General features: G+C 38.7%; 1 protein-coding gene across 4 annotated transcripts in view; it reads left to right on the top strand.

Annotated features, from left to right (window-relative positions):
• SLC39A12 (solute carrier family 39 member 12) overlaps positions 1–5,729 on the top strand; it is a 35,701-nt gene extending 29,972 nt beyond the window's left edge. For all 4 annotated transcript variants that reach the window (XM_066552600.1, XM_066552591.1, XM_066552617.1 and 1 more), the window contains one exon: positions 3,218–5,729. In XM_066552600.1, coding sequence (XP_066408697.1) covers positions 3,218–3,346 — 129 coding nt within the window. In that variant the 3' untranslated portion in view covers positions 3,347–5,729. The remainder of the gene's footprint in view (positions 1–3,217) is intronic.
• Positions 5,730–14,202: the final 8,473 nt, after the last annotated feature.

Here is a 14,202-nt window from a genome sequence, read left to right as displayed (position 1 = left end):
GCCAAAGGATTGTGGATGTGTCAACAGTCCTGACTGAGGTAGTAAATAACAGACAAGAACACTGTGTACCAAGTTGCAGCTTGTTCTGACAGAGAAATTTGGAAGTGAGGCTGCCTACCAACTGTCTAGGCATGGCTTTACTGATGGGGCTAAGAACGATGTACACGTATTTTTCCTTCAGCGTAGGACCGGCATCCATCAAGGATCCACAAGCTCCTAGAACAATACCATGTTTTTCCCTGAGTCTTCAAAGCAATGTGCCAGCTGTAAATCCCAAGAGAAAATATAGTTCCAGGCAGAGACAGGGACATGCTTTGCCTTGTTCTTAGCTTGTCATCATAATCTTAGTCTTGATGAGAAGGGAAGAAAGAATGGAGAGGGGAGGATCATATTTCTCTCAATTCCTTTTATTAAGACAACTCTTATCAGCCTTTCTCTGCATTCTGTGAAAAGAATTGTCATTGGGTGGCTCACCTGTTTGTCAGTGTCAAATATCACAGGGATTATTTTATTTTAAAAAATAGTTATGTAGCAGTGCAGGCATCTATAGGTCTGAAAAGTTTTGTGCTCATATAGTACATCTCAAGAGAAAATGAGCCATTCTTTTTGTATTTTTCTACTTTCTGCACAGAAATAGGTTCTATACTGTGCTGTACTCTCATCTACAAACAACAGTCATCAGTGCTCCTGCCAGTGGTGTACAAGCACTCAGTAGTACACAAAGTTTGACTGTAATTTTCAGTACTTGTTTTATGGGCTTTCACATATTTGTGTGCTTGTCAGAAGAGCATTTAAATAAAACTGAACAGCCTCACTGGTTTCTGCACTGAGGAACACTGAGGCGTGTGAGTGGAGGTTTGTTGACAGAACAGCCCTGTAAGACTGCCACCACAGACAAAGTAGCTCAAATCTACTTCTGTGGTTAATTAAAGGTTTTTCATTCCTACAAATGGCATTGTAACTCCATTAGCAAGCTGGGTAGACTAATAATTTCAGAAACTGAGTATGGAGCAAAAGATAAAATCACTTATAACCATCATTTTTCACCAAGAAATCATACAAAACTGGAGTTTACTCTGATTAATTTTAAAAATGTTTTCAATTGTGAAGATAAGAGGGTAGCTTTTAAAGTGATTTGCTGGACTGTTGAAGTGCAGCAGCCATGCCACATATGCCCAGCTTGGTAAAAACTCTTTTTTAGCTGGTACATGCCTGAGAGCCTCTCATGCCTTCTTTCAGCGTGCTGCTTCCTATTTCTTCTTATCTTTTGTGCACTCATGATAACATGAGCTGGGGTAGAACAGAGCAGTCTCTTGATTAGCAGTACCTCTTTTGCTTCTGACAGACTTGAAGCATTAGCAAGTGTGATAGCTCCCAACAGCTTGGATGTGGTGCTACGATCCCTTAACTCATGAAGTGGTTTGCATCTGCCAGTTAAATAGGTTTATGCTTTTTATCAACAACATTCTCTCTGCTGTACCACAAGCTTTTTTGCTCAGAGAGAGGTGGGTGACCATGGCTGATGTTGTGACAGCAGCCATTTTATTTTAACAGATAAGCAGGGATGTCACACTAGGTATGGCTGTAGAAATGGTTGGTGTGTTGGTTACATGCATGTAGGTTAGATGGAGGGAGCAGACATCAGCATGGGACATGGAAAGGGTACTACTTCCTAAGAATTCCTTTTCAAAACTCTCTTAGGAACCTACTGTGCCTGTGTGTAGCTCCTAAATTGTCACTGACAGCAATAAATAGTCACTGACAACAGTGAAAATTAAATTTTGCAGTCGGAGGAGAAAATTTTCCTGTTCGGAGAACTTTTCACTTGGGCACTGGAAGAGGAAAAAATAGACTGATTATAAGGATAAATAAAAAAGATTAAACATCTAGACTGGGACCCTGGATTTAGGCTTGGTCTTAATTAACAGTTTTTACTTATATACACAAAAAACTCTGTGTGCTCTGAGCACTTAAAACTGTAAGTTCAGAGTTTGATTTACATCAAAACTTTGAGGTGTGTACACTTGCTTTAGATTAAAAGTTTATGATTATCTTTAAACACTGATCAAATATGACTACATAAGTTTCTGTACTCTAATTTAAACCACTACTTTGTTGTAATAAAAATCTAGGCCATTTGGGTTTCCCTGGTTTTTTCAGACAAAACTTTAAAGTGGAGGCAGATTTTTCAGCACAGTTTTGTTTTGAGCCCAGGCCAACTTTGAGAGAAAGAAGAATGCAGAAGCAGCAGCCCCAGAGACCCCCCTCTGACAGAGGGAAGGACAAGCATAGCAAACACTCCTGTTAACCTCCTTGGTCAGCACCACTCCACTGTCTCCCAGTGGCTGCTGCTGTTACAGCTACTGTGAAGAGCCTCCAAAGTGCTCAGGAACTCAGTAGTTTTATTCAAGCACAGAAAAAACCACACAACCAAAACCAGAGGTCAGCACCAGACTATTGCTCTGTATTTATTTCCAGAGGTGATGTGACAGTATTAGCAGTCATCAGTGTTTCCCCTGAATAAAGCAGAAATATTAAGAGAATTTGAGCCTGAGGCATCATTTCTGCAAGCTCTGTTTAGACACATATTTAGTTTAAGCCTTTGATAAAATACACTGTAGAGTGAAAGGTCAATGCAAGTAGCTTTTATTATGATTATAAACAAGTGTTGCTCCATTACATGATTTAAAACTCACAGAGAAAAAAACTAAACATGTTTTTTTCAAGCATATTTTAAAAGTCCTGTTTTCTACTTGTACATTTCCTAAAGCCCAAGTAAATAGGAGTGTTGCCAGTTATTTCAGAAAAAGCATGATTGACCCTATATATAGTACTGAGGCAAAAAATACTCCAACTAGCTTATTCCCACAAAAGGAAATCACTAATTTTACTAAATAAGCATTTCCTTGCAGACAGCTGTATAAAATTACTACAAAGTATTGAGACGTTAACAAATTTCAGAATCTTGTTTATCATTCTTGTCAGTGCTAGTAAAAGAATCAAAGTGGGTAGAATTTGATTAATTTAAATATTTTGCTGTCAAGATCAGCTTTGTCAAAATGTACAGAAAATGCTACACATTAATAACTATAGTCAGAAGCTCAGCATTTTGAAAATTACTTTTTTTTAAATGAAGTTTGTCTTGTTTTCCCATAACTTTTTTTTCCCACAGATGAATGTATCTGGCTCTCATTCTGCTGTCTTATTCTTTTTTTAGCTTCCTGAAATGACTCATATTCAGACACGGCGACCCTGGTTGATGTTTCTCCTACAGAACCTTGGATTACTATTAGGCTGGCTTTGCCTCTTACTTTTGGCTGTATTTGAACAGAAAATTAAAATATAAGTTTTCTGTTGGAAATCTGAAAGTACCACTTATGACAGTGGATAGCATTATTCACAATTTTGTTATGTCTGCCATAGTAATATGTAAATTAAGTTGCTGGGATTTTATATCTGAACAGTAGATAACTATTTTACTTTATTAACTTATTGTTCAGATTTTTGTAATTATTTTTTTGTAAACATGAATGTTTAGAATTCTGTTATATTTGTTACTGAATTCACCAGATCCCATGCTCAAACTCACAGGAGCTTTTGATTAGTTTTTATTGAGACTGTTCTAGTTGAATGCTCTAAGTGATCTCTGTCAGTCTGATTGAGGAAAAGAATAAAACACTTTTATATGCAATAATTAAAATGGACTAACCATAGCTGAATAATTTGAATATGGAATGTTTTTTTGCCTTTTAGTACTAGGAGTTATTTCTTTAAATCTAAAAAGCGCAGCAAAGCTAAACTGCTAAATGGCATAACACAATCTCATAAAGTCTGCACTTTCTACTTTGCCAACATAAAGATTCTCATCAGTTACATCTTACTGGACCACTGTGGCAGGAAAAAATGACAAGTGTAATGTTGAAGTTTATGATGCAGAAATTCGGGAATACTCTTTTTGGACTTCTCATATGTGTGATGGAACCTGTGACAGTCAAGCACTGGACTAACCACCTTTTGCATTGTCTCACCTCTGGTGCTTGCTTATAGCAACTGCTTATGAAGAATTACAGAAAATATGTTTAAATTGCTTTACCCTGATATTCTTTCCAGGCTCCTCAAATGAAGGGATTTCTTATTGCTTCTGAGACATCACATTCAATAAACACTTGCCTTCCTGTCAGCAATTAGCTTAATCATAGTTATGTGATGTGCATTGTGGAAAGAGCTTTTTCAATTGTCTAGAGAGCATGTAGCCCCACTGCAACTCCTCCCATCCTGAGTGATTTTTGTGTAATTAGTCCTCTCAATTTCAAGTTAATTCTGCACAAGTTGAGATGATTAATTTAATTTAGTTTTGCAGAACCAGGTCTGAAACAAATATACAAATTCTGCCCTGATTCTGATATGCTGAGCAGCTTCCAGGAGGTACTGAGTAACACTCAGCTGTGTGATTTCAGCTCTTTACATGATCTCAATTTCTGGTGCACAGACTTCTCCCCTACCTTATTTATACTTTTGTATGAGAACTAAATTATGTTCTTTCTTTCTCTTCTGATGAGCTGTGGAAATAGGGAGAGCAAGTTACACAACAGACATATATTCTTTATAAAGCAACTGGAAGTTTTCTTTTCTTTGTCTAAACTCTGTCCTGAATTATCTTTGTATTATGACACAACATGACTGTCACAACGTGTCCTGTGTTTATTTGACAGCTCCTAGTGAAGGTACAATTATTCTCATATTACAGAGGGGAACAGAGTCTACTGTCCTACAGCAGACTGTCAGACAGTCTGTTAGTTCTCAAAAGCTTTATGGGCACCATACTAACTTATCAAAATACAAAGAGAAAAACAATACTGAATGTCACTGTTTATTGATAGTCCACACTCATGGGCTTGTGAACCCTTAGTCAACCACTGACTAACCCTCAAGGAAAGAAAACCAAACCAATTTTAAAAGTAGATATGGATTAATTTTCAGTGCCTGTTAGTTACAAGAAGCTGTAGCAAATACCCCAATGCAAATCTAGACAAATTTAGACATGTACATTCTTTCAGAAACCTTGTCCCAAACAATTTATCCAAGGTAACACAGGAAGTCTCTATCTGACAAGGGAGTGAACTGAGCTCTTTTTATGGTCCGAAGTACAATCGCTGCTTCTTTTATTTAGGTGTTCAAATACTACAATTGCTTTTTATGTTGATGTAACTTTGAAAGGTGAGTTGAGAAGCCATGTCTAATGCTTCTGTATTAAAAGTTTAGGGTTTTTTTCCTGGAGATTGTACTTGATTTTATGAAGGTAATATTTTTAAAAAGTGGTTTCTCGGTACTTCATCTGTTTGTATTTGCACCGAGTCACTTCATGACCTTCAGCTGTGACAGTCAATTCAAGCAATAGCAGGGCATCACTAGACGTAAGCAAAATCTATTCTTGTATCAGATGGTGCAAATGAATATTGGAAACATTCATTATTTCAAAAAGAAGAGTTACCATAGTTTGAATGCTTATGTATGCCTAATGTTTGCTTCCACAGAAAGCAATATGATCATGTTTTGGTAATGTTATTGTATTCTGAAATATTTGTCTATTTATTAATGTGTCTGAAAGAGAACGAGTAATTTCTGGCAGTGTGTACTTTAAAGTTGCATATGAGCATAGGTTCCCATCCAGATATGTTCTGTGAACATATTGTATCTACATCTATTAAAAAAATGACATTTTTTGGCTATATATGCTTATCAGGCATCTTGATCACATTTAACAACCAAATGTATTTGTACAGTTTCCACCACAGGCACAGATACGTTGTTCAGAAAGCCAGTTAATCTTTATTTCTGTGACAGAGCTCTTTGGCTTTTGTGATGTTTGTCAATAAGTGAGTAGTTCTATTACCATTTTACCCTGGTATCAAACCTGAACACCTGAAGTCTCATCAGCATATGAAAGTTTGAATTCCTGTGGCAATTAGAGAGAATTTATCTCGCTACTTAAGGTTAGTGCCTTTGCTGTAAATCTCTTTACATTAGTGTATTTAAAAAGATACTGAAGGTGGAGTATTACCACATGTAAATCAAGATCTCTAGCCTTACAGAGGGCTGGAAACTGTTCCTACAGGTCATTAAACCAGAAAACTATATAAGTGTTTCTTATTATCTCCTCTCCAGAGAGATTCACCTGTTGACTTAATTGTTTTGGTCAATGTTCTCTAAAAATTCCAAGAAAAATAACAGGATATGTTTTTGTGTCCTTACAGAAGAGAAGACTCAGCACAAGTGTTCTTACGATGCATTCTCTTTTAGTTTGTTTTAAATCTGTAGTTTGTTCATAGAGATTTGAAACAGATCTGTTTTTAAAGCCAGGTACATCTTTCTATTGCTTCAAACCTAACAGACAGAGAACATAATATGCCAATGTTTTCATTGAGTCAAATCCTGAATAGGGACTGCAGAACTTCATCACTTGCAGCCCTTAAATCAGGACTAGTTTTCTCTGTAAGAGGTATGCAATAACTCAAACAGATGTTATGTGCTTGATGGAGAGATTACTTGGTGAGCTTTTACAGCCATTCAGGCGGTTCTAACTAGATAATCATAACGTTCCTTTGAAACTTTAAATACATGAATCTATAGATAAAGGAATTTTTCTGGAAAAAGCTGTTTAGTGTTTCTCCCTTTCATCTATTCTTAGTTTTCAGGCACTCTTAAGATTAAATGGTCTTGCTTTCCTACACAGAAAACTAGAGAGAAAAGGAAAGGTTGAAAGAATTTGTTTGCTATGGTATTTTTTCTTGGAAGTTAGATGGCAGAGGGCCTCATAAAGAATATTTCCAATTCCAAACTACCAGCGCTCCTGAGAGCTGACCTTGTACCTCTCTTTTCTGTATATGTTACACATTATCCAGTGACTCCTAAGATAAATAGTTCCTCCTTTGCAGTCAGTTATAGTAATGCCCTCAAGTTTCTGGAGCTCATCTGCATGTTTTAAATACTGCCATCTATTCCTTTACTGTATTTTATGCTTTAAACATGAATGTGGCCTTTTCTGCAGAGACAGTTGTTCTTATAAGAAAACATTGTTAGTTTTGGCATTTACCCTTGAATTGTTTTTCTATCACTCTGCCATTGCACTTGAGAAAGCAAATTATCATTGTAACATTTTTAAACAGGTTTATATGTCAGGTCTGATGTATGGATTAGGGCTGATACTTCATCAATGTTCTTAGCTTTTCTTTCTTTACTGTAACCTTTTGTCAAGCCTTCTTCTCTTTTTAAAAATAAGCTGCCTTCTTTAGTGAGTGTAGCTGTAGGAATGCGACTACAGAAAATACAAGCAGTAGTTGCACAATGGCTTTAATCAAAACAAAAAGTCCTGCGATTTATTTTACCAGACCCACCTACATTCCCTTCTCCCCAAAAGAACAAAAAAATCCACACATGGAGCTGTTGCTCTGGGTCACGTAGGGGAATGTAAGAAGTGCCTCTTTCCTTTTATGTCCCTGATAACAGGACCAGCACAGACGCCGGGAGGCATTGAAGTCCCTGCCAGGCTGCGGCCGGCGGCAGCGCTGGAGCCGCTCCCCGGCCCGGGACGGGGCACGGAGAGCCGGGCACTCCCGAGGGCACCCGCGGGCTGGCACCTGGGCGCTGGCAGCGGGAGGATCCAAGGGTTTATCCTGTCTCACTGCAGGGCACGGTGGTTCACGCTGCCTGCTTTGGAAGTGAAAACTCTTGCGGAAGCAGGGCAGCGATCCATCCGCAGGAGCCCGCAGTCGGGGTGATCCCAGGGAGCCCCAGGGAGATCCATCTCCACCCTACAGCTGCAGGGCACCCAAACGGAGCGCGGCGTGGCAGCCTCTCTCTGCCAGGGTCTCAGCTCCGCCATTGCCAGAGAACATCAAGCATTACCTGGCAACCTAAATCTGCCCAGCAACCATTTACATATTGGCCAAGATAGCGCCGACCAGCTCTAACGCAGTGCTCTGGATGTGCCTGGATGTGACATCATTTTGCTCCACTGCAGCTGGCTGGGGAACTCTCCTCCTCTTCCCAGGGGCCAGAAGGACCTAATTTGACCCATCCAAGAGAGGTGAAATGTGATATGCATAGGGAAAGAGACTGATCAATTATTATGACATATTCCAGTCTTGGTTTTAGATCGCACCAAATTGTCCTCCATGCACTCTCATGCTGCAGACAATGCCTGCTCTGCTCTGTTGGGTAGCTGCCCAGGCTGCCCTCCTCAGGGTACAGGGCAGGTGAACAGCAGCCATAGCTCAGGCCTGGCAAGGGTTTTTGAGCATCCCAGGTGTCCCTGTATTGCTGATGCATCCACCAGCACACCATCTGAGGAACACTCTTTTTAGCTTCTCTGGCAAGGGCTTTCTACTCTTCGTCTTTCCACCTGCTATGAAAATACCAAAACCCATATGATATAGGCTGTTATCTGTTCTTGTCCACCACCCATGGGGATAGTTTTGGACAGGTTTTTGTGTTGCCACAGTTTATTTCTTCAGAAAACAGAATTTTGGAGAATTAATTGAGAATCACATAGAAGGAAGTGCTGGTACACAGTGGTACCAGTAATGCATCTCAGTTTTGGAGAGACACTGCTGTGAGTACTGAGCACAAACACAAGAAAGTCATCTTTTGATTCCACACTGAAGTGTGTTGGTGTTATCTTGGTGCTCTTGGATGATTTTATCACCAACAACTGGTAGAGTGCCCTGGTTTCAGGACTTCAAAGGTCATCTACATATTCCTGTGCAAAGGCACAGTATGAGCTCTGGGGCAAGAGTACACCTACTTTTTGACTGTCATCCCAATCCAGAAGGAGATGGGTATTGAATTTAAATATACAACCTAATGCCAGCTATATGCCTGGTGCAGTGACTCAGGAGCAGGTAGCTATAAATATCAGCAGGTTTAGAAAGGTGTAAATGGGCAATATACATCTGGTGGTTCAGTATGCCCAGGACAACACAGCAGCATTCAGAAAACATCCACACTGGGCTATAGCCATGAATGCAATTCTTTTCCCAGGTATTATCCACATGAGAAGTCCCACACATGCTAAAATCATTCTGTTACACTCCAGAACATCACTGCTAATATTTTTGCACAAGGTTCCAGAGAAAAAGATAAAATGGACAATAAGGTCTCTTCTGTCATATGGAAAAAAACTGAACACAAGTGGCAATGCATTGTAAATTGCACAGTGATTCCTCATACTGCACAGGTGCAAAGCATCTCCCTTTTCACTTTGAGACAAACAGGGCAAAACTGATACAGAACAGGAAAGCCAGATCAAGGAACTCTCCAGAAGAAAGTTCTTATAGATGTGGAGGGTGTGCAGGTGTCAATGGCAAAACAAACAACAAATACATAAAAAATTACTCTCTCCTCATTGCAGTACCTTTTCATCGACAAACACAAATCCCATACAATTGTCTCAAATGTTGCTGGAAAATATTGTGGCTAAGAAGGCAAGTTTTAGCACTGGAAATAGTTCACATATTACAAAATAGATGACTTTCAATAACTCTTAAACTTGAGACAAGCATTGAAAATATGATCTATATGTTCATAGGCATGTAGGTTGGAAAACACATATTCATAGTTGAACAAATCAGTGTAATTTTGTGCACAGGATGTAAATTCCATCTCAAGTAATGAGAGGGAAAAAAGCTTACAAGAGCATAGTCCATTTTCTATCATTTCCTTCTACCATAAAACCTAGTTTTCAAATAGGCTTTTTGTACTTGCAATTAGCTAGAATATGCCATTTGTCTAGACAACAGAGTAGCTGAATATGATGTTTCTGGCATTATTAGAGTAGACTAAGAAAGCACATGACTATTTGTAAATTCCTTTCTAGCATGTAATATTTTAATACACCATCAAAATTCTTAAGTTGGAGTGCACACAATTAACCCTCATTCTTGACTGTGATTCCTGCTCATGGAACTGCGTTTTCTAGAAGTAATTAAAATGTATTTCACTTGAGTGAAGTGGCTTTTTCTGTTTCCTTCCCTTTCTTTCACTTATTTTCTCCCACTAATATAATTCTTGCTATATGTTAAGTTTCAGTTTTGGTGGAGAAAATCTGATTTTTTTCAGAGACATTTCTTTACTATAGTGTGTGTTGGATCATGGGCAAGAGAGACTTCAGAAAGGATGGTTTGAATTCTGAGGAAGCATAAATAGAGAAAGAGGTTCCTGCTTTTTTTTTTTGGTTGGTTGTCTGGTTGTTTGAGGTTTTTTAACTTGTTTGTTATATTTTGTTATTAGAAAGTGTACTTCAGCTTTAAAAGAGAAAAAAAGAAACAACTAAAACCCCAATTAAAAATTTAAATGTCAAGGTGTAAATACCAATGTTGGTATTCACCAGTTTACATTAGACTGCAAGTGATCTGGTCTTCTGCACATCTGCAATCACTCTTTTAAAGCTATTGCTTCCCAGCTGAGACATATTAACTGATCCTGGGCATGTGCCTAATGTTTTGAAAATTCTAAGGAAAACAGTTGCTAACCACTTTCATTTCTACAGCCTACTAGTATTATAGATGAAGACACAGAAAAACAGTTTCTAATAATGGATAAATGTTGGATTTAGGCAATAAAAAACTGAAAAATTCTGGTGACTTGAAGGAGATATGTACTTTCAATACACTTGCAGTTTATAATTCTGGTATGAGTGTAAACTCCAGCAATAACGAGAGTTGCTTTTGAGTATCTTGTATTGATTTCAAGTAAGAAATATTCCATACTTTTCCCTTCAGAACACAAAGGGTATCTCAGACATTAAGAACAAACCTTCAGGTCCCTGGCTTTCTCATGAATTATATTTTTGTGCGTTCAGAATGGCTATTTGAATAGCAAACAGGCCCTTTCCTGTCTTCTGCACTTTTGTCCTTTGCTACTTATTTCAGAAATAGCCACCTTTTACAAAGAACTGCCAGGCTTGTTCCTCAGGGAAATTGGTGGTTCGCATGGTAGGACACACAAAGTTTTGGCAGAAGAGACATTTGTATTCAGTATATTCATGGTTACAAAACAGCATCAGATGTCAGACTCAAGACTTTGTTCTCTAATGCTCTTAAAATCAGTGAGACTTTGCAGCATGAAAAGAATAAACCACTTCTGAATTCTCAGGTTTTTTGATTTATATTGGCAAAATTTTACTAAATGCAGTAATTTCATTCTCTTTTAAACAAAAGACAACACGGGCTTTTGGATCTTTATAACAAAACTCCTAAGTCTGCACAGTGCCTCTGTTACTGAGATCTACATGATAAGGAGATCATCTGAAATACAGCTGGCAACCAGCACTCTTTCTCAAGTACTGAAAGTTCCTAGGCAGTATGTTTGATGAAAAACACATTGCATGTTCATTTATCCCCTATGTCTATTTAAAATGTGAGATATAAACATCTCTACTACAGACCAGCTCAAAAACCCTATATCTGGTTTACATCCTTCAGTCACCACAAGGACACTTCATTAGCTAATCCATTGTGAAACTGATTTTTTAACAAAATAAAAGCAAATTCAATTTGTTAAGTTTAACCAGACCATGTAATACCCTTCCAGTAAGTCTACCACCACAGTTCTAGCTGCCTTGTGTTATTACTTTCTGGTGACAGATAGGCTGCTACAAATACTTCTACCATAATTAATCTGCTCCAAGGGAAAAAAATAAAAAGAAAAACAGGGTTGAAAGTGAACTTCGAAATTACTTGGTACTGCACCTTACAGTGTGAATGGGTCCTTGGGATTTTGAGGTCTATGAATGTAAGACAAATAAGACAAAACAATTTCCCATGCAGTTACAGGGAAGAAGCAGTGTTTTATATGTGTGTGATGCCAGGTAATAATCATCAATAGTAATGTAACAGTTTTGGCACTAGTCTACTTGTCTTTAACTCTGCCTGTTGGCTACACCTACTATTTTCATTTTATTCATATTGCCTACTTAAATGAGAGAATGATCAATCAAGCTCTCTCAGAGAAAATCAAATGAAGAAGAGAGTTCCTTCACAAATGAGGTTTTTTCTGTGTCTTGTCTCTCACATTATCTCATCAGCTGAATTCTGCAGAAGGGCCAGGAAATTGTAAGAATTTCTACCAGAGTTCAACAGAAAGCCCAAAACATGGAGATTTCCAGCCAGTTTTTAAGCAGCATCTTTGGGTGCTTCAAGTAACCCCTAGGGCTTGGTAAGTTTGTCAATTTTTAGTTAGATACAGCAAAAGAAGCTTCCTTAGCTCTGTGGTCTTATCTTTGCACAAGGCTTTGGAAGGGAGCACAAGGGCAGTAGGACAGAAAAGAACTGTCAGTGAAAAGCCCCAAATATCTGCACAGAAACCACTCGTTTCTAGGTACGGCTAATGCAAAAGGTAGCAAAATATATTAATCCTACCTTTTTCTCTAGAGTTTAGAGGCCTTTGAGATTGCAGGGATAATCCAGTCTGGATATAAAGAATTGGATGTAATCCTTTCCAGATAGTGCACACATTTTCTGTCAAAGATCTGCATCTGATCACTCCTCTGTTAGAGATTGGTTGAAGGAGGCTATTCTGCCAAATTTTATAAAATATAATCGCAGATCAGAATGCTCAAAAACTAATCCAAAACTAGTTAGTCCCGTTTCCAGAGACTGCTTGTGCATTTTCTCCAGGGCCTACTGTTCCTTGGAGCAAAGACTAGAATCCCCAAGTGATAAATTGGTAACCAGGCTGAAGGGTAACAGCCAAAGAAGAGCTGAGGTGGGCAAACACCCTGTTTCAATGTGTGCACTTCACCTCTTGTCCTGTCACTAAACACCACTGAGAAGAGTCTGCCTCCATCTTCTGCACAACAACAGCTTAACTTCAAGTATCCATGCTCATGGACAGGATGCCCCCAGGCCTTCTCTTCCTGAGAGTGAGCAGTCCCAGCCCTCTCAGCTTCTCCTCATGCAGCAAATGCTACAAGCCCTTAAGCATCTTTGTAAAACTTTGCTGGCCTTGTATTTCCATGTGTTTCTGGGAAGTTCAGCACGGGGCCCAGCACTCCAGAGATGTCTCATCAGGGCTGAGCAGAGAGGCAATGCTGGCTATGCTGATGGACAAGCTGCACATGAGCCAGCAATGTGTCCTTACAGCACAAAAGGGCAAAAGTCTCCTTTGCAAAGCTGATTTCCAGCTTGATCCCAGCCTGTACTGGTGCATGGGGTTATTCCTCCCCAGGGACAGGACTTGGCACTTTGACTTTTTGAACTTGATGAGATTCCTGTTTGCCAGTTTCTCCAGCCCATCAAGATCCCTCTCAAGGGCAGCACAACCCCCAGTTCTTTACCACTTGCAGATCACATTCCTTCTTTTCTTTTTCTCCAACCTACCACCTTAAATTAATTCCTATGGAGTTCTGATGAGTGCATGCCTCAGAGCTGCCAGTAAGTGTGATGTAAGCCCAGTCCTTTGGGGAGTAGGAAACAGGGATCTCAAGCTCCTGATAAAAGCAACAAGGCAATATCCCCAGCAACGTTCTTCACACATTACATATCTTGCCTAAGAATAGGGATCTGTGTTTTTCCCTCAACCATCTCTGGAAAGGCAGTGATCTTACTTTTGGTCAGAGGATAGTTCACAAATTAGGCAATTTTGAAGTATATCTTGGCTGGCCCCTAGAAAATTCTTAATTTCTAAGTCTTGAATCCTTGAGAGATAGCATTCTAAATTGCTCATACTGTAACAAAGCTGAATTTGGGGAAGTTATGAACCAAATGGAGTTATTTAACAAGTTTATGTAACTCTAAAAATTATTCATATATAGCAACTTAACCCTGACTTTGTCCTTTCCATCCAGCCTTATAGAGTGCCAAGAGTGCACAATATTCTCTGTCAAACTACTGCTACTGCTAGGGATGGGAAAAGAATGAGATGAGACAAATATTGCACAGTTATTTCATTATATTCTAACACTCCCAGCCAGTCCACATCCCTGCAAATTAGTACAATTTATGCTGCAAAAAACCCACTAGAACTACAGATTTATAAGTTAAAAGTTTAAACAATTAAGCATTTTTGAAAAATAAAAAAAAAAAAGCTCAAACTCTACTTACTATCATCTTTATTTCTGCCAAAGCTATATCAACATGTGAAGTACCCAAACATTGTCTCATTAATAAGCTTGTTTGAAAATCTGAAATTCAAAGAATGTTTTAT

This window comes from Molothrus aeneus, chromosome 1 (assembly GCF_037042795.1).
Source record: "Molothrus aeneus isolate 106 chromosome 1, BPBGC_Maene_1.0, whole genome shotgun sequence".
Lineage (NCBI taxonomy): Eukaryota > Metazoa > Chordata > Aves > Passeriformes > Icteridae > Molothrus > Molothrus aeneus.
The sequence above is the reverse complement of the archived record's forward strand: the minus strand, read 5'-3'. Positions and strand labels throughout refer to the sequence as shown.